Raw genomic sequence first — 23689 nt, forward strand, 5'->3', positions numbered from 1 at the left:
GGACATATTATACAATATTCAAGATTTATAGATGATTTATTTTTGATTTGGCATGGTGATGTATCAATCTTATTATCATTAATTGAAACACATAATTCATCAATTAGTCCAATTAAATTTACACATACAGTGTCTCAGAACACTAACACCTTCTTGGACGTTAAAGTCACAATTATTGAGGGCAGTATCCACACAAGTTTATACGTGAAACCCACAGACAGAAACACGTTTCTGAAAGCACAGAGTTGCCATCCTAGAGCGATGATCAACAGCTTACCTTATTCCCAAATGATCCGCATACATAGGATTAATAGTAATTTTAATACAGCAGAACGAGAAATTGACTCATTAATACAGAAGTTTATTCTCCGGGGGTATAATAAAAAATCCCTATTAAATGATAATCAACGTGTGCTATATATGGATAGATTATCCTTATTAAATAAAAGAACAGATAGAAAACATCTTATCAAAAATCTTCCATGGGTGAGCACATACAATACCTCTTCGGAGAGTATAATTAAAGCGGCTAAAGGGAACTGGCCCATTATCCAGAGTGATCTGAACCTGGGTTTGCAGGATTATAAGATAATGCCTTGTTACAAACGTGGCAGAAGCCTAAAGGATATATTAGTCAAGACTGACACGACATGTTCAACCGGACAAGTGGGCATTTTTGGCCACAAGAAAACTGGTTGCTTTAAATGTACATGTGTGACCTGTCAATTTCTCCTGACAGGGGACATTTTTCACCACCCACATACAGGCGCACCTTATAAGATCAAACACCATTTCACTTGTAATTCTAGTTTCGTGATCTATCAGATTATTTGCCCATGCGGCCTCAGTTATATTGGTAAGACAGAATCGAAATTTAAAGAACGCATGGGTAATCACAGGGCGGCAATCCGCGCAGCAATCACATCGGGCTCTGGTGAACAACCAGTAGCCCGTCATTTTGCAGAAAAAAAACACACACTGTCTAGCCTGAGGTATCGCATGATAGATACCATTCTGCCCAATGTACGAGGTGGCAACAGATCATTAAAACTATTACGTCTGGAGGCTAGATGGATACATAGGTTAAACGTACTATCCCCAAAGGGGATAAATGAATGTATTACATATTCTAATTTACGATAAAAATATTTGTCAGGTTATATTAGTGTGTAAATAATTATTGCTGTTGTGAGTATTCATATGGGAAATCAACAGCTTCTCAAATTCATCTTCTAGATGGTTTAATTTTCTGCTCTTGATTTTTGACAAGTATTGTTAGGATAATTGTTTGCAGGATGGTTAACGTGACACAGCTGAAAGTTTCCTTCTGTTTGACAGCAATGAGCAATGGTGGGACAATGTATATGGAGTTGTAATAATTTGTATTAAGAAGATTGTTATGGTTTATGTCATTAACATTAAATGATACGTTCTCATTATAACAACAGTAATAGATTTCATGGAATATTTACTATATATCGAGTTTTGTACTCGGATAAAGTTACATTCATTTATTTAATATTGCGCTCATGTTTATGCAGTGTAAGCTTCTTTAGTCCGTTTAACAATACACCCTCTTTCTCTTTTTTTAAAATATGTGCTGCACTAAAGGTGGTTAGTGAAGGTTTTTAGATATTTTATAAATGTTAGTCAATTATATTTATACGTGATGGTTGACAAGTTTACTCGGGCAGTTACCATGACAACTAACTATACTGAGGTCATAGAGATCGACCTCTGTCTGAGGCTGATGATGTCAGAATTATTCACACACCGGTGTTCGGGGTGATTTTTCCCGCGTGAGGTATGCTTTTTTCTTATGTGGTATGTCTATATAAATGTGTTGTATGTATTGTTGTATTACTTCCTGATGACAATTTGACAAATAAATTGAAACGTTGAAGCAAGAAGGACTGAAGTCCATTTATTTCTGAGACGAGCATGAGTGCCGCACCATGGAATGGTTATTAAGTTATCTTTTGTGAGGGCACCAGCGACAGCAATTACTAAGGCTAACACGGAGTGCCGGACCACAGCTGCCATATATATATATATATATACACATACTCCTGCTATTACAATTTGTTAGGAATTATTTATATATATATATATATATATATACATACAAATCTATACATCTACAAGAGTTTAGACTATGAATGTTATTACCTCAGATTTCTAAATGTCTGGTTTGTATTTTTGTGAGCTATTGCTAATTGAGTTTCTCCTCAGCCTAGGTTCCTGGGTATTGTCTTTTTGTTTGTCTTGTCTTCAGACAAGACAATGACAATCCAGTATTTATTGTTGTCGAAAGAAACTGGGCTACCCTAGAATAATAGGAGTAAACAAAGGTATTTGCCTTCTTCATAGAATTTCAAAGCTTTGTGTAAATAAGGCCATTGTATTTGAGTCTCTGGGAGTTTAATTTATGTGTGACCGATCTTCATGCTATTAGAAGAGGAAGCAGACAGTTGGGGATTTATGCAATATATGATATGTCTTTGTGGCTTTTCCATGCGAGTACAAATTCCACTGTAATTATTCATACCACGTTCTAATGCGCAGGACTGCGGAAGCGACCATACGCAAAATGCGAATATGTGCACGCACGGCTGAACACGTATGCACACGGAGGCCATCTATGTGGTGTTTGTACGTAATGTGTGTACTGTAATATTTTCTGACTTCGACACCACTGGTTATGTAACTGGGCTGTTCATTGTTGTAAGGCATCCGCTGGTGAGTACTGTGTGGAGTTTGTATATTCTCCCCGTTCTTGCGTGGGTTTCCTCCGGGTGCTCCGTTTTCCTCCCACAATCCAAAAATATACTGGTAGGTTAATTGGCTTCTGACAGAATTAACCCTAGTGTGACTGTGTGCACGTATAAATGTGCTAGGGAATATAGAGTGTAAGCTCCACTGGGGCAGGAACTGATGTTAATGGCCAAAATATCCTCTGTAAAGCGCTGCGGAATATGTGTGCGCTATATAAATAACTGGTAATAAATAATAATAATAAAAAATAATTCCCACATGGGTTTGTGTGTAAAGATAACATTTCTTGTAGCTGTTGCATAATTGTTTTGGAATTCCTGAAATTCTGGCTGGATGAATTAATGTGTCTACGTGGGGGTCATGATGAGAGGGAGAATCAATACAAAGGGGGGGGGGGGGCACGATAAGACTGAGAAACAATACAGAGGAGTTATGATACGGAGGAGAGTTAATATAGAGGCGCCATTCCTGGGTAAGAAGAATGCAGGAAGCCATATGAGGGATAATCAGTAAAGGGGAACAATGTGGTGGCAGTGTAAATTCAAGTGGTATTTATATAAGGTACAGTACTGTAGCTTCAATATATTGGCAGAATCAGTATAGGGGAAAGAGGAATAATAGAAACATGGAGCCATGATAGATGGAGAATTAATGTATAGGGGGTGATTATAAGCGGGATAAAAAATCAAGGGGCCCAGACAGGAGGGAGAATCAGTATAGCATCAATACAAGAGAGTTATGATAAAAGACAGAATCAATAAAGGGGCGCCCTGATCTTACAGACAGGTCCACAACCTTTCATTATTATGTAGAAAACATAAAGGAGAGAGGGCCCTGCTCACAAGAGTTTGCATTCTAGACAGAAGAGGGAAAACGAGCAGAGTAGGAGAGCGCAGAGCTTGGGGAGTTGTTGTAGGAGGATGGGTGGCAGGCCTTTAAGAAAAATTAGTTATTTGGACATTCCAGATGATGGAAGCAACCAAAGAGAATGAATGCAGGTGAGGTGGAAAGTCATGATTAGGAAGGCTAGGCAGCAGTCATTGACAGAGCTAAGAGAACGAGAGGGTGTGTGATAAAAGGAGTCGGCGGTGTAGTACGATATGAGAGATTTGTAGGTGAATGAGAGGAGCTTAAACTTGATTCTGTAGGGGATGGGGAGCCTGTTGAGAAAGTTTGGGGCAGCAGAGACAAAGCTGCAACAGAGGAAAATGAGACAGGCAGCAGTGTTAAGGATAGAAGAGGGGGCGGGGAAAGTGGGAGTTTGGAAGGTTGGAGATGATCCAGTTGAGAGATGATGAGGGTGTGACTGATCATCCAGGGTGAGAAAAGGCCTGTTCCAGGATATATTATGGGGATTGAAATGGCAGGCTTGGGAGAGGGACTGTATATGGAGGGGAAAAGAAAGGGTGAAGTCAAGATAGACACCAGACTGAGGAGAATGAAATGTTGTCAATGGAGAAGGAAACAGGGGGACTTGTGTGAAAACTGGAGGGTTGTCTGACCAGGGCAGGTGTCCCACTGTCTGTGTTTTATGATGCGCAGTAGATTGCTCTCTGTTTGTATTGTGATCATTAGGTACTCTGTATTTTATACCAGTTATTAAGATGCTCTATGTATTGCATGGCGGGCACTAGGAGGTTCTCTGCATTGTATATAGATCCCTAGTATGCTCTCTTTACTGTATGTTGGTCATTGGAATGCTCTCTGTATTGTATAATTATCCATATAATTCTCTGTATTGTAAAAATGATCATTAGAATGCTCTCTGCAATGTATAGCAGTCACTTGGATTGTGTATGTATTTTATAGCAGTCACTAGAAAGCTCTCTGTGTTCCATGGAGCTCACTTGAATGACCAGAAAACGTTCTGTATTGTATATAGGGCCTAATTCAAGGTTTATTGCAAAACAATATTTTCCTCTAATGGGCAAAACCATGTGCACTGCAGGTGGGGCAGATGTAACATGTGCATAGAGAGTTAGGTTTGGGTGGGTTATATTGTTTTTGTGCAGGGTAAATACTGGCTGCTTTATTTTTACACTGCAATCTAGATTTCAGTTTAGACACCCCACCCAAATCTAACTCTCTGCACATGGTATATCTGCCCCACCTGCAGTGCACATGGGGGGTCATTCCGAGTTGTTCGCTCGCAAGCTGCTTTTAGCAGCATTGCACACGCTAAGCCGCCGCCTACTGGGAGTGAATCTTAGCTTATCAAAATTGCGAACGAAAGATTTGCAATATTGCGAAAAGACTTCTCTGTGCAGTTTCTGAGTAGCTCGAGACTTACTCTTCCACTGCGATCAGTTCAGTGCTTGTCGTTCCTGGTTTGACGTCATAAACACACCCAGCATTCGCCCAGACACTCCTCCGTTTCTCCAGCCACTCCCGCGTTTTTCCCAGAAACGGTAGCGTTTTTTCACACACTCCCATAAAACGGACAGTTTCCGCCCATAAACACCCACTTCCTGTCAATCACAGTACGATCACCAGAACGAAGAAAAAACCTTGTAATTCCGTGAGTAAAATACCTAACTGCATAGCAAATTTACTTGGCGCAGTCACACTGCGGACATTGCGCATGCGCATTAGCGACTAATCGCTCCGTTGCGAGAAAAAAATAACGAGCGAACAACTCGGAATGACCCCCATGGTTTTGCCCATTAGAGGAAAATGTTGTTTCGCAATCAACTTTGAATTAGGACCATAGGTCACTAGAATGCTGTAAAATATGGTATATACTGACTGTCAGAATGCTCTCTCTCTGTTATACATGGGTAAGCAGAATGCTCATTGTATTGTACAGAGGCCACTAGAATGCTTTTTATTGTACACAGCTAACTAGAATGCCCACTGAATTGTTGAATGGTCATTAGTAAGCTCTCTGTATTGCTTCCTGACAAGTTGATCACCCCTTCTGACAATATGGGCCACCAAAAACTTAAAGCCACATCAAGTTCCAAAGCCGCCAATGTCACTGAGCACTGATACACATGAGACAAATCAGCCATTAGAACGGTGCCAGAGGATTGATATACAATTTATCTCCCAGAGTGCAGGAGTCCAAAATATCTGATCCCTCCCTTTCTGGTAATTGGTGGGAGCTTACTATTGAAAACATAAATTTTACAGGTAAAGTCAACTTAAATTTGTGTTTAGGTGGACATCAGTGGCGTAACGAGGACAGGGCGTACAGGGTGCGTGCCGTGGGCGCCTCCGAAGGCCCGGCAGAGGGGGGTGCCACCGACCAGCACTGAATCCTGCCTGCCACTATTGTGCCGCACTACCTGCCAGTCGCTGGCCAGCTCTGCGCCTCCAGTAAATAGAATCATAAGCAGCAGCCTGATGCTGAGCTTCTGCTATCACTGTGAGTGCAGTCCGGCCAGAGGGGGGAGGAGGGGCCACGATCCCCTCTCCTTTCCCTCTAACCCTGGTTCCTGTTGAGGCTCTTCTTGCTGTCGGGGATCTGTCATATTAACACCAAAGGAGGAGCCGCACGGTCGCACCGCAGTTCTGAGCCAAGGACCAGGTAAGTAAATTGCAATATAATCGTAATTTACTGCCTGCGCCCGTCACACTCTCCTTCGCGCTTTCACCCTCTCCCTGTCACCCAGTGCTACTGCTGTCACCCTATCCCTGGCATCACCACCAATGTCACCCTCTCCTTGTCACACGCTGATGTCACCCTCTCCATGGCATCACCACCAATGTCATCATCTTTCTAGTGTCACCCACCTTTCCATGGCATCACCACCAATGTCACCATCTTCCTAGCATCACCCTCTCCCTAGTGTCACCCACTGCTGTCACCCTCTCCCTAGTGTCACCCACTGCTGTCACTCACTGCTGTCACCCTCTCCCTGTCACTCACTTCTCCCTGGCATCACCCTCTTCCTGTCACCAACTGCTATCACCTTCTCCCTGGCATCAGTGTCACCATTTCCCTGGCATCAGTGTCACCCTCTCCCTGGCATAAGTGTCACCATTTCCCTGGCATCAGTGTCACCCTCTCCCTGGCATCAGCCACTGCTGTCACCCTCTCCCTGGCGTCACCTTCTCCTTGGTGTCACCCACTGCTGTCAGCCTCTCCATGGTGTCACCCACTACTGTTACCCTCTCCCTGGCATCACCCACTGTTGTCACCCTCTCCCTGGCTTCACCCACTGCTCCCGATTATGGGTTTTATTCAGGTTTGTTAGTAAACCAAAAAAGCACACTAATGGGCAAAACCATGTGCACTGCAGGTGGAGCATATGTAACATGTGCAGAGAGAGATTGGGTGGGGTGTGTTCAAACTGAAATCTAAATTGCAGTGTAAAAATTAAGCAGCCAGTATTTTCCCTGCACAGAAACAATATAACCCACCCAAATCTAACTCTCTCTGCACATGTTATATCTGCCCCACCTGCAGTGCAATGGTTTTGCCCATTAGTGTGCTTTTTTAGTTTGAATATTCCCCTATGTTCTCTAGTTTGATTAGAATATCACATCTCCGCTTGCATACTAATCATTTCTGCTTGCTTTAGGGTGTGAAATTCCCTGGCTTAGTAAGCTTTGCCCCTGACAAACCTGGAGAAATATTTCTGATAGATCTGAATGATGAAAACCTTCAACCGTCTCCACTACGTATCAGCAGAGGGTTCGACGTTTCTTCATTTAACCCTCATGGACTCAGCACGTACATTGATGAGAAGGGTAAGTCATTACTAGCCATGTCTAGGTCATCTCCCATATAACATGTGCATGCTGCTCATTCGTTGCTAATTAGAAACTTATTTTTGTCATCAGTGCTGTGTTATGTGTGTATTTGTGTCACACCATCAATTAAGGGCAATGCAGTGGCTGTAGGGGTGGGGGGCGGGGAGGGCTTAAGGGGGGGGGGGGGCAACTTGGGCTGAGGCATGACAGGTGGGACGTGATGCCGAAACGGAGTCTGGACAGGGGGCATGGCTGAGATTACCAGCATTGTGAGACAGGGGGCAGGACCACAATGATGAGATTCAGCGTGAATCGTGTCATCAGACCGCCCACTTGTGGACAGCTGCAGGGGGGTGGGGGGAGTTTTCAGATGCAGGGTGAAGCTGTGGGCAGGTGGCATCCGTTCTGGAGACTTGCACTATTCTAGAAGACCGGGAGCACCACATGATTTTCGAGAGCCTCCCGGCCGTTCCAGGAGTGTAGGTAAATATGGATGTATGCAGGATCAGATTAACAAAGGGGCGGATGGAGCTACAGTGTATAATCACATATTAAAATTGTGTTTCTAGTTTTCTTTCTCCGAAATTTTCAATTTTTCGAATTTTATGTATTCAGGGAGACATTGGAACAGATAGTGTAGAGTGTACACACCGATATGGCTTTGGCCACACCCACACAACACTTGCCACAGCTCCGCCCCTTCTCAGTATAGACCCTTTAACATTTTCAGCCCCAGTCCCATGTGGCCCTTAATCCAGCCCTGGATGTATGAAACGTCTCCAGGCTATATGGATCTTTGTACTGCACCTACAGTAACTAATCCATGTAACAATAAAACTGTTTGTGATGTTTTTTACTTCCCCCATACTTGCCTACTCTCCTGAAATGGCTGGGAGGCTCCTGAAAATCGGCGTCGCTCCCGACCTCTCGGAAGAGTGGGCAAGTCTCCCAGCTGGACACCCCCCACCTACGTCCCTGCAGTCCCCCACTGTCCTACGGGGGGTCCGATGACGCATTTCGCACTGAGTCGGGTCATCTTGGCCCCCTCCTCTCACTTACAGTGCTGGTAATCTCGGCATTGTGTAGGGGTGGCAGGGCCACAATGAGGTGATCCCGTTATCACTCCCCGCCCCCATTTAGTGTCATAACCCCCGTGCCATGCCTCCTCATGCTGTGCCACGCTCTCCCATTTTGCCGACCTGGCTGCCTCCTCTCAGAGGGAGGGGGGGCAGCCAGAGTTTTGGCATGTATGCCCCCCCCCCCCCCCCCCGCAGGGTTTATTTTCTGTTCACGATTTTCCATTGCATCGAAGCAGTGTCACGGAGCGCTCAGATTTTCAGTCTTCAGGCTGCCCGGCTGAAGGGGGGAGGCGGCAAATTGATACCGCTAGCTGGGATATGTTTTTCATGTTGCTCCGCTCCCAGTAGTGTTGCACTTTGTGCATTTTGACTGTTCCCCCTGGGAGCCATATTGTATAGAAACGTCCCTGCATATAATGTTGGCAAAAGCAGATGCAGTGTTCAAAATATAATCTACTATAGTAATGTGATTTTTTTTAATATATAAATAATTTTCATTTTTAACTAATCTGCACACGGAAACCTGAAACCTGAGACTAGGCTTCCTGTGTGCACCAGCAATGAGTACTGATAGCAAATAGGATGTTCCGATGAGTGACAAACAGACCTTTTTCAAACCTTCCTTTACAAAGGCCAAAGAAAAGTAACCAGTACAGTACCAGTACCTGACCTTTTCTGCATCAATACCATACAAGATTGTAAGCTCTTTGTCTCTTCTCTTTTATTTTCAGACGACACGATCTATCTCTTTGTGGTGAATCATCCTCAGTATAAAACCACCATTGAGATATTTAAATTTGCGGAGGAGGAAAATGTTCTTGTGCACCGGAAAACGATTAAGCACGCTCTTCTGCACAGGTACTGCAGAACTGGGAATGCTCATTATCTTCAGTTATGGAACAAATTAACACAACTGTAGTATACAGTGCAGTATACGAAAAAAGCTTAACTTGTTACAGGGAACTTGCAACTGATATATATATATATATATATATATATACATATATACACATACATATACACATACATATACACACACACACACACACACACACACACACACACACACACACACACACATATTCTCATTTGTTTTCTGTGCCTGCCTAGTGATGTGCCTGGGCCCCTGTGGCATTTTATGTTATGTGGCTAGAGATAGCTTTAGCGGGCATTAAAATACTTTAAATCAGGCAGTGAAAAGATACCAGAGAGCTCAGATTGTTTTTTGAAAGCATTTCTAGGGACCGAATAAAGGGGGTCATTCCGAGTTGTTCGCTAGGTAAATTTCTTCGCATCGCAGCGATTTTCCGCTTAGTGCGCATGCGCAATGTCCGCACTGCGACTGCGCCAAGTAAATTTGCTATGCAGTTAGGAATTTTACTCACGGAATTACGAGGTTTTTTCTTCGTTCTGGTGATCGTAATTAGTGATGAGCGGGTTCGGTTCCTCGGAATCCGAACCCCCCCGAACTTCAGCCTTTTTACACGGATCCGAGGCAGACTCGGATCTTCCCGCCTTGCTCGGCTAACCCGAGCGCGCCCGAACGTCATCATCCCGCTGTCGGATTCTCGCGAGGCTCGGATTCTATTGCGAGACTCGGATTCTATATAAGGAGCCGCGCGTCGCCGCCATTTTCACACGTGCATTGAGATTCATAGGGAGAGGACGTGGCTGGCGTCCTCTCCATTTAGATTAGAAGAGAGAGAGTGAGAGTGAGACACTTGATTTACTGGAGCTTAGGAGTACTCAGAGAGTGCAGAGTTTACTAGTGACTGACCAGTGACCACCAGTGCAGTTTTTTTATTATATTATTATTTAATATAATCCGTTCTCTGCCTGAAAAAAAACGATACACAGTGACACAGTAACAGTATACCATATCTGTGCTCAGCCTCAGTGTGCTGCATCATCTATGTATATCTGACTGTGCTGAGTGCTCAGTGCTCACACAGCTTAATTGTGGGGGAGACTGGGGAGCAGTAGCAGGAGTACATATTATTTAACAGTGCACACTTTTGCTGCCAGAGTGCCACTGCCAGTGTGACTGACCAGTGACCACTGTCTGACCACCAGTATATTGTGATTGTCTGCCTGAAAAAGTTAAACACTCGTCGTGTGGTGTTTTTATTCTATAAACGCATTCTGCTGACAGTGTCCAGCAGGTCCGTCATTAATTATATAATATATACCTGTCCGGCTGCAGTAGTGATATATATATTTTTTATATCATTATCATCCAGTCTATATTAGCAGCAGACGCAGTACGGTAGTCCACGGCTGTAGCTACCTCTGTGTCGGCAGTCGCTCGTCCATCCATAATTGTATACCACCTACCTGTGGTGTTTTTTTTCTTTCTATCTTCTTGATACTAGTAGCTTACTTTAGGAGTCTGCAGTGCTGACAGTGTCCAGCAGGTCCGTCATTATAATATATACCTGTCCGGCTGCAATAGTGATATATATATATTTTTTATATCATTATCATCCAGTCTATATTAGCAGCAGACGCAGTACGGTAGTCCACGGCTGTAGCTACCTCTGTGTCGGCAGTCGCTCGTCCATCCATAATTGTATACCACCTACCTGTGGTGTTTTTTTTTTTCTATCTTCTTGATACTACTAGTAGCTTACTTTAGGAGTCTGCAGTGCTGCTGACAGTGTCCAGCAGGTCCGTCATTATATAATATATACCTGTCCGGCTGCAGTAGTGATATATATATATTTTTTATATCATTATCATCCAGTCTATATTAGCAGCAGACGCAGTACGGTAGTCCACGGCTGTAGCTACCTCTGTGTCGGCAGTCGCTCGTCCATCCATAATTGTATACCACCTACCTGTGGGGGTTTTTTTTTCTATCTTCTTGATACTACTAGTAGCTTACTTTAGGAGTCTGCAGTGCTGCTGACAGTGTCCAGCAGGTCCGTCATTATATAATATATACCTGTCCGGCTGCAGTAGTGATATATATATATTTTTTATATCATTATCATCCAGTCTATATTAGCAGCAGACGCAGTACGGTAGTCCACGGCTGTAGCTACCTCTGTGTCGGCAGTCGCTCGTCCATCCATAATTGTATACCACCTACCTGTGGTGTTTTGTTTTTTTCTATCTTCTTGATACTAGTAGCTTACTTTAGGAGTCTGCAGTGCTGACAGTGTCCAGCAGGTCCGTCATTATATAATATATACCTGTCCGGCTGCAGTAGTGATATATATATATATTTTTTATATCATTATCATCCAGTCTATATTAGCAGCAGACGCAGTACGGTAGTCCACGGCTGTAGCTACCTCTGTGTCAGCAGTCGCTCGTCCATCCATAAGTATACTAGTATCCATCCATCTCCATTGTTTACCTGAGGTGCCTTTTAGTTGTGCCTATTAAAATATGGAGAACAAAAATGTTGAGGTTCCAAAAATAGGGAAAGATCAAGATCGACTTCCACCTCGTGCTGAAGCTGCTGCCACTAGTCATGGCCGAGACGATGAAATGCCAGCAACGTCGTCTGCCAAGGCCGATGCCCAATGTCATAGTACAGAGCATGTAAAATCCAAAACACCAAATATCAGTAAAAAAAGGACTCAAAAATCTAAAATAAAATTGTCGGAGAAGCGTAAACTTGCCAATATGCCATTTACCACACGGAGTGGCAAGGAACGGCTGAGGCCCTGGCCTATGTTCATGGCTAGTGGTTCAGCTTCACATGAGGATGGAAGCACTCAGCCTCTCGCTAGAAAAATGAAAAGACTCAAGCTGGCAAAAGCACAGCAAAGAACTGTGCGTTCTTCGAAATCACAAATCCACAAGGAGAGTCCAATTGTGTCGTTTGCGATGCCTGACCTTCCCAACACTGGACGTGAAGAGCATGCGCCTTCCACCATTTGCACGCCCCCTGCAAGTGCTGGAAGGAGCACCCGCAGTCCAGTTCCTGATAGTCAGATTGAAGATGTCAGTGTTGAAGTACACCAGGATGAGGAGGATATGGGTGTTGCTGGCGCTGGGGAGGAAATTGGCCAGGAGGATTCTGATGGTGAGGTGGTTTGTTTAAGTCAGGCACCCGGGGAGACACCTGTTGTCCGTGGGAGGAATAGGGCCATTGACATGCCTGGTGAAAATACCAAAAAAATCAGCTCTTCAGTGTGGAGGTATTTCAACAGAAAAGCGGACAACAGGTGTCAAGCCGTGTGTTGCCTTTGTCAAGCTGTAATAAGTAGGGGTAAGGACGTTAACCACCTCGGAACATCCTCCCTTATACGTCACCTGCAGCGCATTCATCATAAGTCAGTGACAAGTTCAAAAACTTTGGGCGACAGCGGAAGCAGTCCACTGACCAGTAAATCCCTTCCTCTTGTAACCAAGCTCACGCAAACCACCCCACCAACTCCCTCAGTGTCAATTTCCTCCTTCCCCAGGAATGCCAATAGTCCTGCAGGCCATGTCACTGGCAATTCTGACGAGTCCTCTCCTGCCTGGGATTCCTCCGATGCATCCTTGCGTGTAACGCCTACTGCTGCTGGCGCTGCTGTTGTTGCTGCTGGGAGTCGATGGTCATCCCAGAGGGGAAGTCGTACTCGTAAGACCACTTTTACTACTTCCACCAAGCAATTGACTGTCCAACAGTCCTTTGCGAGGAAGATGAAATATCACAGCAGTCATCCTGCTGCAAAGCGGATAACTGAGGCCTTGGCATCCTGGGCGGTGAGAAACGTGGTTCCGGTATCCATCATTACTGCAGAGCCAACTAGAGACTTGTTGGAGGTACTGTGTCCCCGGTACCAAATACCATCTAGGTTCCATTTCTCTAGGCAGGCGATACCGAAAATGTACACAGACCTCAGAAAAAGACTCACCAGTGTCCTAAAAAATGCAGTTGTACCCAATGTCCACTTAACCACGGACATGTGGACAAGTGGAGCAGGGCAGGCTCAGGACTATATGACTGTGACAGCCCACTGGGTAGATGTATGGACTCCCGCCGCAAGAACAGCAGCGGCGGCACCAGTAGCAGCATCTCGCAAACGCCAACTCTTTCCTAGGCAGGCTACGCTTTGTATCACCGCTTTCCAGAATACGCACACAGCTAAAAACCTCTTACGGCAACTGAGGAAGATCATCGCAGAATGGCTTACCCCAATTGGACTCTCCTGTGGATTTGTGGCATCGGACAACGCCAGCAATATTGTGTGTGCATTAAATCTGGGCAAATTCCAGCACGTCCCATGTTTTGCACATACCTTGAATTTGGTGGTGCAGAATTATTTAAAAAACGAGAGGGGCGTGCAAGAGATGCTGTCGGTGGCCAGAAGAATTGCGGGACACTTTCGGCGTACAGGCACCACGTACAGAAGACTGGAGCACCACCAAAAACGCCTGAACCTGCCCTGCCATCATCTGAAGCAAGAAGTGGTAACGAGGTGGAATTCAACCCTCTATATGCTTCAGAGGTTGGAGGAGCAGCAAAAGGCCATTCAAGCCTATACAACTGAGCACGATATAGGAGGTGGAATGCACCTGTCTCAAGCGCAGTGGAGAATGATTTCAACGTTGTGCAAGGTTCTGCAACCTTTTGAACTTGCCACACGTGAAGTCAGTTCAGACACTGCCAGCCTGAGTCAGGTCATTCCCCTCATCAGGCTTTTGCAGAAGAAGCTGGAGACATTGAAGGAGGAGCTAACACAGAGCGATTCCGCTAGGCATGTGGGACTTGTGGATGGAGCCCTTAATTCGCTTAACAAGGATTCACGGGTGGTCAATCTGTTGAAATCAGAGCACTACATTTTGGCCACCGTGCTCGATCCTATATTTAAAACCTACCTTGGATCTCTCTTTCCGGCAGACACAAGTCTGCTGGGGTTCAAAGACCTGCTGTTGACAAAATTGTCAAGTCAAGCGGAACGCGACCTGTCAACATCTCCTCCTTCACATTCTCCCGCAACTGGGGGTGCGAGGAAAAGGCTCAGAATTCCGAGCCCACCCGCTGGCGGTGATGCAGGGCAGTCTGGAGCGACTGCTGATGCTGACATCTGGTCCGGACTGAAGGACCTGACAACGATTACGGACATGTCGTCTACTGTCACTGCATATGATTCTCTCCCCATTGAAAGAATGGTGGAGGATTATATGAGTGACCGCATCCAAGTAGGCACGTCAGACAGTCCGTACTTATACTGGCAGGAAAAAGAGGCAATTTGGAGGCCCTTGCACAAACTGGCTTTATTCTACCTAAGTTGCCCTCCCACAAGTGTGTACTCCGAAAGAGTGTTTAGTGCCGCCGCTCACCTTGTCAGCAATCGGCGTACGAGGTTACATCCAGAAAATGTGGAGAAGATGATGTTCATTAAAATTAATTATAATCAATTCCTCCGTGGAGACATTCACCAGCAGCAATTGCCTCCACAAAGTACACAGGGAGCTGAGATGGTGGATTCCAGTGGGGACGAATTGATAATCTGTGAGGAGGGGGATGTACACGGTGATATATCGGAGGATGATGATGAGGTGGACATCTTGCCTCTGTAGAGCCAGTTTGTGCAAGGAGAGATTAATTGCTTCTTTTTTGGTGGGGGTCCAAACCAACCCGTCATTTCAGTCACAGTCGTGTGGCAGACCCTGTCACTGAAATGATGGGTTGGTTAAAGTGTGCATGTCCTGTTTATACAACATAAGGGTGGGTGGGAGGGCCCAAGGACAATTCCATCTTGCACCTCTTTTTTCTTTCATTTTTCTTTGCGTCATGTGCTGTTTGGGGGGTGTTTTTTGGAAGGGCCATCCTGCGTGACACTGCAGTGCCACTCCTAGATGGGCCAGGTGTTTGTGTCGGCCACTAGGGTCGCTTAGCTTAGTCACACTGCTACCTCATTGCGCCTCTTTTTTTTCTTCTTTGCGTCATGTGCTGTTTGGGGACTAGTTTTTTGAAGGGCCATCCTGCGTGACACTGCAGTGCCACTCCTAGATGGGCCAGGTGTTTGTGTCGGCCACTTGGGTCGCTTATCTTAGTCACACAGCTACCTCATTGCGCCTCTTTTTTTTTTTCTTTGCGTCATGTGCTGTTTGGGGAGTGTTTTTTGGAAGGGCCATCCTGCGTGACACTGCAGTGCCACTCCTAGATGGGCCAGGTGTTTGTGTCGGCCACTTGGGTCGCTTATCTTAGTCACACAGCTACCTCATTGCGCCTCTTTTTTTTCTTCTTTGCGTCATGTGCTGTTTGGGGAGTGTTTTTTGGAAGGGCCATCCTGCGTGACACTGCAGTGCCACTCCTAGATGGGCCAGGTGTTTGTGTCGGCCACTTGGGTCGCTTATCTTACTCACACAGCTACCTAATTGCGCCTCTTTTTTTCTTTGCGTCATGTGCTGTTTGGGGAGTGTTTTTTGGAAGGGCCATCCTGCGTGACACTGCAGTGCCACTCCTAGATGGGCCAGGTGTTTGTGTCGGCCACTTGGGTCGCTTATCTTACTCACACAGCTACCTAATTGCGCCTCTTTTTTTCTTTGCGTCATGTGCTGTTTGGGGAGTGTTTTTTGGAAGGGCCATCCTGCGTGACACTGCAGTGCCACTCCTAGATGGGCCAGGTGTTTGTGTCTGCCACTTGGGTCGCTGAGCTTAGTCATCCAGCGACCTCGGTGCAAATTTTAGGACTAAAAATAATATTGTGAGGTGTGAGGTGTTCAGAATAGACTGAAAATGAGTGGAAATAATGGTTATTGAGGTTAATAATACTTTGGGATCAAAATGACCCCCAAATTCTATGATTTAAGCTGTTTTTTAGGGTTTTTTGAAAAAAAAAAACCGAATCCAAAACACACCCGAATCCGACAAAAAAAATTCGGTGAGGTTTTGCCAAAACGCGTTCGAACCCAAAACACGGCCGCGGAACCGAACCCAAAACCAAAACACAAAACCCGAAAAATTTCCGGTGCTCATCACTAATCGTAATGTGATTGACAGGAAGTGGGTGTTTCTGGGTGGAAACTGGACGTTTTATGGGTGTGTGTGAAAAAACGCTACCGTTTCTGGGAAAAACGCGGGAGTGGCTGGAGAAACGGAGGAGTGTCTGGGCGAACGCTGGGTGTGTTTGTGACGTCAAACCAGGAACGACAAGCACTGAACTGATCGCAGATGCCGAGTAAGTCTCGAGTTACTCAGAAACTGCACAGAGATGTCTTATCGCAACATTGCGAATCTTTCGTTCGCAATTTTAAGAAGCTAAGATTCACTCCCAGTAGGCGGTGGCTTAGCGTGTGCAAAGCTGCTAAAAGCAGCTTGCGAGCGAACAACTCGGAATGACCCCCAAAGTGCGTGCTCATCTTGACATTAGTTTGGCAATTACCATAGGTGCATTTGTGCAAGTATTGATTAGTTAAATAAGTGAGTCTTATATTCCCCCTTTTACACCGCTGCAATAACCTGGGTTCTTGCCGTTTTATCTTGGGTCACGGCTCAGTGTAAAAGGGTTAACCCAGGTTCAGGGACCTGGGAATCCAACATGGCTAGCTTGCAGGTTTGGTTCCGGGGAAGACCCTGGTTACGGGGCAGTGTGAACAGGGTGTTGGGTATGTGCTGCACTCACCACAGGTTATATTCCCACTCTGTGGGTGTTGTGGACACCCTCGAGTGGGAATAGTCCCTGTTGGTCGGCATGCCGACCATCGGGATTTTCAGATGCCGGGATCGGCATCGGTATTGTGACCGGTGGTCTCATAAACGTAACCCCAAACAGGTAACTCGGGTCATGGCATGACCGTGAGTCTCTGTTGTAGAATTCTTGACCATGGGATCTTTCTTCCATCGAATGATTGGCTACCATTGCATTGCAAGATTCATTGGGGGTTATTCAAATGTCATTGGAGGTGCGCTGTGCGTGCGTGAAATGGGTCCTGCGACGTAGCACGCAGTCCGGCATCAGTCAGTGATTGACAGTCTGATGCCGTCTGGGGGTGGGGACAGCCTCCGTTTCTCCAAGTGAAGGTGTTCTGCCGCCATTTAGGGGGAGAGGCCAGGGATCTCCGTAGTTGCACAGAGATTTCCTGGCCTCTGTGACGGGAAGCATGCATGGCACCGTGGGTTCCGTAAGCCACCTTATGGTGAGTGAGTGATTCGATGCTGCGTCCTAGGATGTAGATTGGATCACTACTGCAGCAGGAGGTGTCTGCTTGTAATAGACGCCTCCTGCTGCGTCACCATACAGCGCTATCACTGCTGCTTCCAGCCACCATTTACAGACCACATTTACTAATAGACTAGGTGCTTCATCGCGCCCTACGGGCGCTCTTCACACCGTCGCAAGGGGCTACGCCCCGTTAACCCCTGCATGCCTTTCTGGGGTTCAATATTTGTATTATATGGAGTATTACCTGCATTCCTTTGTTGGTGGGTAAATATTGCACAATGAAAGGGTGTGCGATGGTGAAGGAGGCGCAGCCCCTTGCGATGGCGTGAACAGCACCTGCAGGGCACGATGTACAGAATGTAGTGGGTGCGGGGGGGACTGCGGATGGGGGAGGGTGTCTGTAGATGCCGCGGGTGGAGGGGGGGGCGGAAGCGGGGGGGGGAGGCCGGATGGGGAAGAGTCGGGAGGTGCAGAGGGGGGGGAGGGGCAGAGGAGTGGGGGCTGCAGATGGGGGAGGGGTCCGGAGGCACTGCAGGTGGGGGAGAGGCAGGGGTGCCATGGGTGGGGGAGGGGCAGGTGCAGGGATGTTGCGGATGGGTGAAGGGTTCCGGAGGTGCTGTGAGATGGGAAGGGGTGGGGTAGGGGGTCCGGAGGCGCCGTGGGTGGGGGAGGGGAAGATGCAGGTGGTGCGGCGGATGGGGAAAGGGGTCTGGAGGTGCTGCAGGTGGTGGAGGGGCAGGTGCAGGGGTGCAATGGGTGGGGGAGGATGGGGGGACCGCGGATGGAGGAGGGTGTCTGCGGGTGGAGGGGGGGCAGGTGTGGGGGGAGACATATATGGGGGTGGATGGTGGAGGGGTCTGGAGGTGCTGTGGGTGGTGGAGGGGTGGCGGAGTGGGAGCCGCCGGTGGTGTAGTGGGTCTGGAGACACAGCGTGTGGGGGAGGGGTGGAGTGCCGCATGTGGTGGTGGGGAAGGTGCGGAGGTGTGGTGCATTGGGGAGGGGTCTGGAGGCGCTGCGGGTACTATACCTGGCAAAAAGGTAGTTGGAGGGTATGCAGTAACAGGGCCAGGACCGGGGTGACGGGGCCAGGACCGGGGTGACGGGGCCAGGACCGGGGTGATGGGGTCAGAACAGGGGTGACGGGGCCAGGACAGGGGTGACGGAGCCAGGACGGGGCGACGGGGCCAGGACAGAAATCACAGGGACAGGATAGGGGTGACAGGGCTAGGGTAGGGGCGGCAGGACCAGGACAGGGGTGACAGGGCCAGGATAAGGGTGACAGGGCCAGGATAAGGGTGAAAGGACCAAGATAAGGGTGACAGGGCAAGGCCAGGGGTGACAGGGACATGACAGAACACAGGGCACGGGAGAGATTGGTATTAGGGACAAAACAGTGGTGACAGACAGATGTGTCTTACCGGAGTCACTGCTGCTGGCTGTTGCTGTTCCACTCCAACCTGTTGGGATCTGCTGCTGGTGGAGACTTGGCATGGCTGACTCTCTCAGGCTGGAGTCCTGCTTCCTCTGTCCGTCCGCATCCCTCCCCCCTCCTCAGTCACACACCGCGGACCTCGCGCGGCTGCCGGGCACTGTGGTAAGGGGAGACTGGGAGTGACTGGTTAGCCCCCAGGAGACGCTGCGGCTGGAGGGAGGAGGGGGTCATAGCATGCACGCGGCGCGTACCTCGCAGCTGCCGGGCACTGTGGTAAGGGGAGACTGGGAGTGACTGGTTAGCCCCCAGTAGACACTGTGGCTGGAGGGAGGAGGGGGTCATAGCATGCACGCGGCGCAGACCTCGCGGCTGCCGGGCACTGTGGTAAGGGGAGACTGGGTGTGACTGGTTAGCCCCCAGGAGACGCTGCGGCTGGAGGGAGGAGGGGTCGGAGCCTGCAAGCTGCGTGGACTTCTGCAGCGCTGCCCGCCGGCTAAAGTGTGAGGAGCTGGGTGCACCTCACTGCAGGTAGCGGTGGGGTTGCTGGGGCTGGAGATAACAGAGGCGGTACGGAACCTGCACAGCGGCAGGTGCCCCACAAAACTGCAGCTAAGAAGCGTGGAGTGTGCCAGAAAGTGACGCTCCTCTGCGCCAGAGAGCCCCTGCTGAGTATGCTGATGTGGGGGGTCAAGCACACAGTGAGCCGGTGCCCGTCTGTCTGTATGGCATACCCCCTCACACAGACCCCCTTACCTCCCAACTGTCCAGATTTTCGCGGGACAGTCCAATTTTTTGGGGTCTGTCCCGCTGTCCCACCTGCGGGCCGCAGTGTCCCACGTGGGGGTGGGGGCAGTTGGGAAGCTCCTGTACTCGCTGTTCTGCTAGTACAGCGAGTACAGGAGTCTATTTAGTGGAGACAGAGGGAGAGGGGGCATCAGGGGGTACGGATTAAGAGGGGGTTCCGGCAGCAGAGCCGTATTAAGGGGGGGGGCAGGGCGTATGTACCGCGGGCCCCACAGTTTTAGGGGGCCCCCAGCTGGAGTAGCTCTGTCCCAGCTCTGAAGCTCCCCCGTCCTGCCAGTAACAGCAGCAGCATTGTCCTACAGTCAGCACACGCTGCTGCGTGTTGGCAGGTCTGTGGTGTTGCAGGGAGGCAGAAGCCTCCCAGCTTTCTTCTGCCTGTGCGTGTGTGTGTGTGTGTGGGGGGGGGGGGGGTGTCTGGATTTACCCCTAGCTGAGGGGCCAAAATCCCTTTAAAAAAAAAAAAACGGAATTTGCATAAGGGGGCGTGGCCACGCGGCACGCGATGAGGCCATGCCCCCAACCCACAGCAGGCACAGCAATGCGATGACTCAAGTGCCCTGGGCCCCCCAGACTCATAATCCGTCCCTGGGGGCATGCCAGCAGCTCACAGAGCGCTGGGCATGCCCCCTCACTGATGAAAATGGTGGCGTGGCTCGCGATCGCGGGTCCTCCCACGAAGCCACACACCCTTTCGTTGACCACGCCCCCTTTCCGCCGTGCGTGTGTCCCTCATTCTGCCTAAAGAAAGCTGGGAGGTATGCACCCCTGCCTATGCCATGCCCATACCATCTGCTTCTGCTCCTAGTCTCCTATAGATTTGCCCAGATCTGTGACTCATTTGACTAACTCCGCCCAGTGTTGTGACTCCGCCCAGCGTTAGCAAATGAAGCACAAAGTCACAGATCTGGGCTATTATATAGGAGATACATTCACAGTAGAGGTTTTATGGGCAATATATAAGCTATGAGTAGTATTGAGCAGAGCCGAATTTCCCACTAGGCACGTGTCTAGTGGCGGCACCTGTTGGGGGCGACATGCAAATCCCCCCCCCCCCCCTCCCCAGTCTAGCTGATGTGTCTCCACCGGGCAGCTGCTGGCTGCTCCGTGTCCTGGGCTGGAAGCGCAGCCCTAGTTAGTAACACAGCAGCGCAGCCGAGCAGCCCTGGTACTAGTGTCAGACTGTGGACAGTGATTGATCCGGCACGGGCGCTCGCTGCTCTGCTCTCTCCTCCGCTCTGCTGTTTATCTCCCCCTGAGGCTGAGGGGCTCTCCTCCTCTGCTGTGTTAATGTGATGCATGATCCCCCTGAGGCTGAGCCTGTGAGCCGCAGCTGCGGCGAGGGGGCTCGCTACTCTCTCTTCCTCTCTGTTGTCAATTTGACAACATGCATCACATTAACACAGCAGAGCACAGAGGACTAGGCTCTGAGAGGAGGAGAGCCGCTCAGCCTCAGGGGGACATTAGGTGTCCAGTCAGTGAGTCATTGGGAATCAAATTGTCAATCAATGAATGACATCACCAGAGGAGAGGAGGAGAGAGCAGCCCGCGCCAACGGTGCCACTCACAGCCTCAGGGGTGGGGGGTGGGGAACGTTAACGGCAGAGCAGAGGAGGAGAGAGCAGCCCGCGCTGGCGGTACCGCTCACAGCTTCAGGGACATAAATAATGAAGTCAGCAGCCAGCAGCAGAGTGATGATCTACAGTATGTTCATTCTGTAATTTATACCTAAAAAGGTTCAGGTTAGTGGTCCATAAATTAGTGCAATTATTGCAAATGTGATATGTTTTCTGTATAAATAATAACTTCTAAATGTGTGGTACATGTAGAGAGTGTGTGTGTGTGTGTGTGTGTGTGGGGGGGGGGGGGGCGCAATAATATTGTGCCTAGGGGCGGCCTGACCCTTGAATTCGGCCCCGGTATTGAGACTAACCAAGACAGTGGCGGCTATGTCATTAATTGACCAGTTTGACAAATGTGTTATAATTTTGACTTTGTCTTTTTTTTAGTGTCAATGATATTGTCGCTGTTGGACCTGAGGCCTTTTATGCTACTAATGATTGTTACTTCACGGATTTCACCATGAAACGAGTGGAAATGTTCTTTGGACCAACGTGGTCAAACGTGGTGTATTACAGTCCTGGCGATGTCAGAGAAGTGGCATCAGGGTTTCACAGAGCCAACGGAATTGCCATATCCAACGATAAGAAGTATTTTATTATGGCTTTGTTGTTACCCAGTAGTCTTTGATATATTGTAGCACATGATCTAACAAAACCTATTGCACAGTGGGGGTCATTCCAAGTTGATCGCTGCCTAGCTACTTTTTGCAGCTGTGCAAACGCATAGTCGCCGCCCACAGTGTATTTTAGCTTTGTAAGTGTGCGAACGCTTGTGCAGCCGAGCAGCACAAAAACAGTTTGTGCAGTTTCTGAGTAGCTCTGAACTTACTCAGCCGCTGCGATCACTTCAGCCTGTCCGGGGCCGGAATTGACGTCAGACACCCGCCCTGCAAACGCTTGAACAGGCCTGCGTTTTTCCAACCACTCCCATAAACACCTTCTTCCTGTCAATCCTCTTGCGACCGGCTGTGTGAATGGATTCTTCGTTAAATCCATCGCCCAGCAACGATCTGCTTTGTACCCGTGCACCTGCGCATTGCGTTGCATACGCATGCGCAGTAGTGACCTCATCACTGCGCTGCGAAAAACAGCAGTCTGCGATCAGGTCGGAATGACCCCCATTGTCAGGGAACACGTAAAAGCTAAAATTATAGAATCGTAAGTAAAAAACTGTCCCAAACAGTTTACTAACATGGAAATTAGTCTTTATGCAACCCAATAAGTACCCAAACACATTGGCTCAATGTTTTAAGTGTCAGCCTCCATCTCTGTATTATTAGATTATGTAACCATCCATCAATGGTGTAAAATAAGATATTACGAATCTTTCATTCAAATAAAATGATTCATCAATTCAACATTTCCATGGAAGGGGGAGAATATTTTCATCCTTATGATCTGTTACCTAACGATTTCCTCATTAGTGAAAAGGGTGATATCTTCGTCACTCAATGTACAGCCAATCGCGCTGATGCATACAAGTAATGGGGCTTTGGGCTCAATAATGTTGGCCAAATAACTTGTTTTACATATAGAAACCATGACTATTTTGACCTGTTACGTTTAGAACTGTAATCAGAATCATGTACCAGCCTTGTCTAAGCAGATTCATACAGCACATACTGTAAATGGAGCTTATGTGGAAATGTAACGCACTGTATACAGTATGCATTGTTTTACAGTATACATTTGTGTCTCCTTGAAGGTTCATCTATGTTGCTGATCTCATCGGTCATACAATTAATGTCTTTGAAAAACATGCGGACTGGTCTCTGTCTCCAGTAAAGGTAATACATTGTATATACTCAAATGCTGGTATATAATTAACAACCTGGGCTCAGTTTAACTTTAAGGTGATTCTAGAACGTGCAGTTGTTGCATCTATCCGTTGGCCCCGCTGAGTGTTATCAATGGGGGAATTATGAGTAATAATATGGGGTTATCTGCATTAATGCTGGTTTGATGGCTCAGAGAGCTTGGAATGGGCTGCGTATGAGTGGTGGTTGGTGGGGAGGTCATTGGGAGATAGTGCAGTGGCTGTTTAGCCTTTTCCCAATCTACTTGTACTGGGATGTACTTGTCATTATAATTCTTATGTAACTCACCTGCAGCATATTGTAGTCCTGGGAACCAGAGATAGAGGCGAGGACACCAGGCGGGTGATGAGTT

At 47.8% G+C, this 23689-nt stretch overlaps 1 protein-coding gene across 1 annotated transcript in view; it reads left to right on the plus strand.

Annotated features, from left to right (window-relative positions):
- Positions 1 to 23689, plus strand: part of LOC134929554 (serum paraoxonase/arylesterase 2-like) — a 94313-nt gene that overhangs the window by 56079 nt on the left and 14545 nt on the right. The window contains exons 4-7 of the mRNA XM_063925148.1: positions 7302 to 7470; positions 9284 to 9410; positions 21908 to 22108; positions 23226 to 23307. Of these exons, the coding sequence (XP_063781218.1) occupies positions 7302 to 7470; positions 9284 to 9410; positions 21908 to 22108; positions 23226 to 23307 (579 nt within the window). The remainder of the gene's footprint in view (positions 1 to 7301; positions 7471 to 9283; positions 9411 to 21907; positions 22109 to 23225; positions 23308 to 23689) is intronic.

This window comes from Pseudophryne corroboree, chromosome 5 (assembly GCF_028390025.1).
Source record: "Pseudophryne corroboree isolate aPseCor3 chromosome 5, aPseCor3.hap2, whole genome shotgun sequence".
Classification (NCBI taxonomy): Eukaryota; Metazoa; Chordata; class Amphibia; order Anura; family Myobatrachidae; genus Pseudophryne; species Pseudophryne corroboree.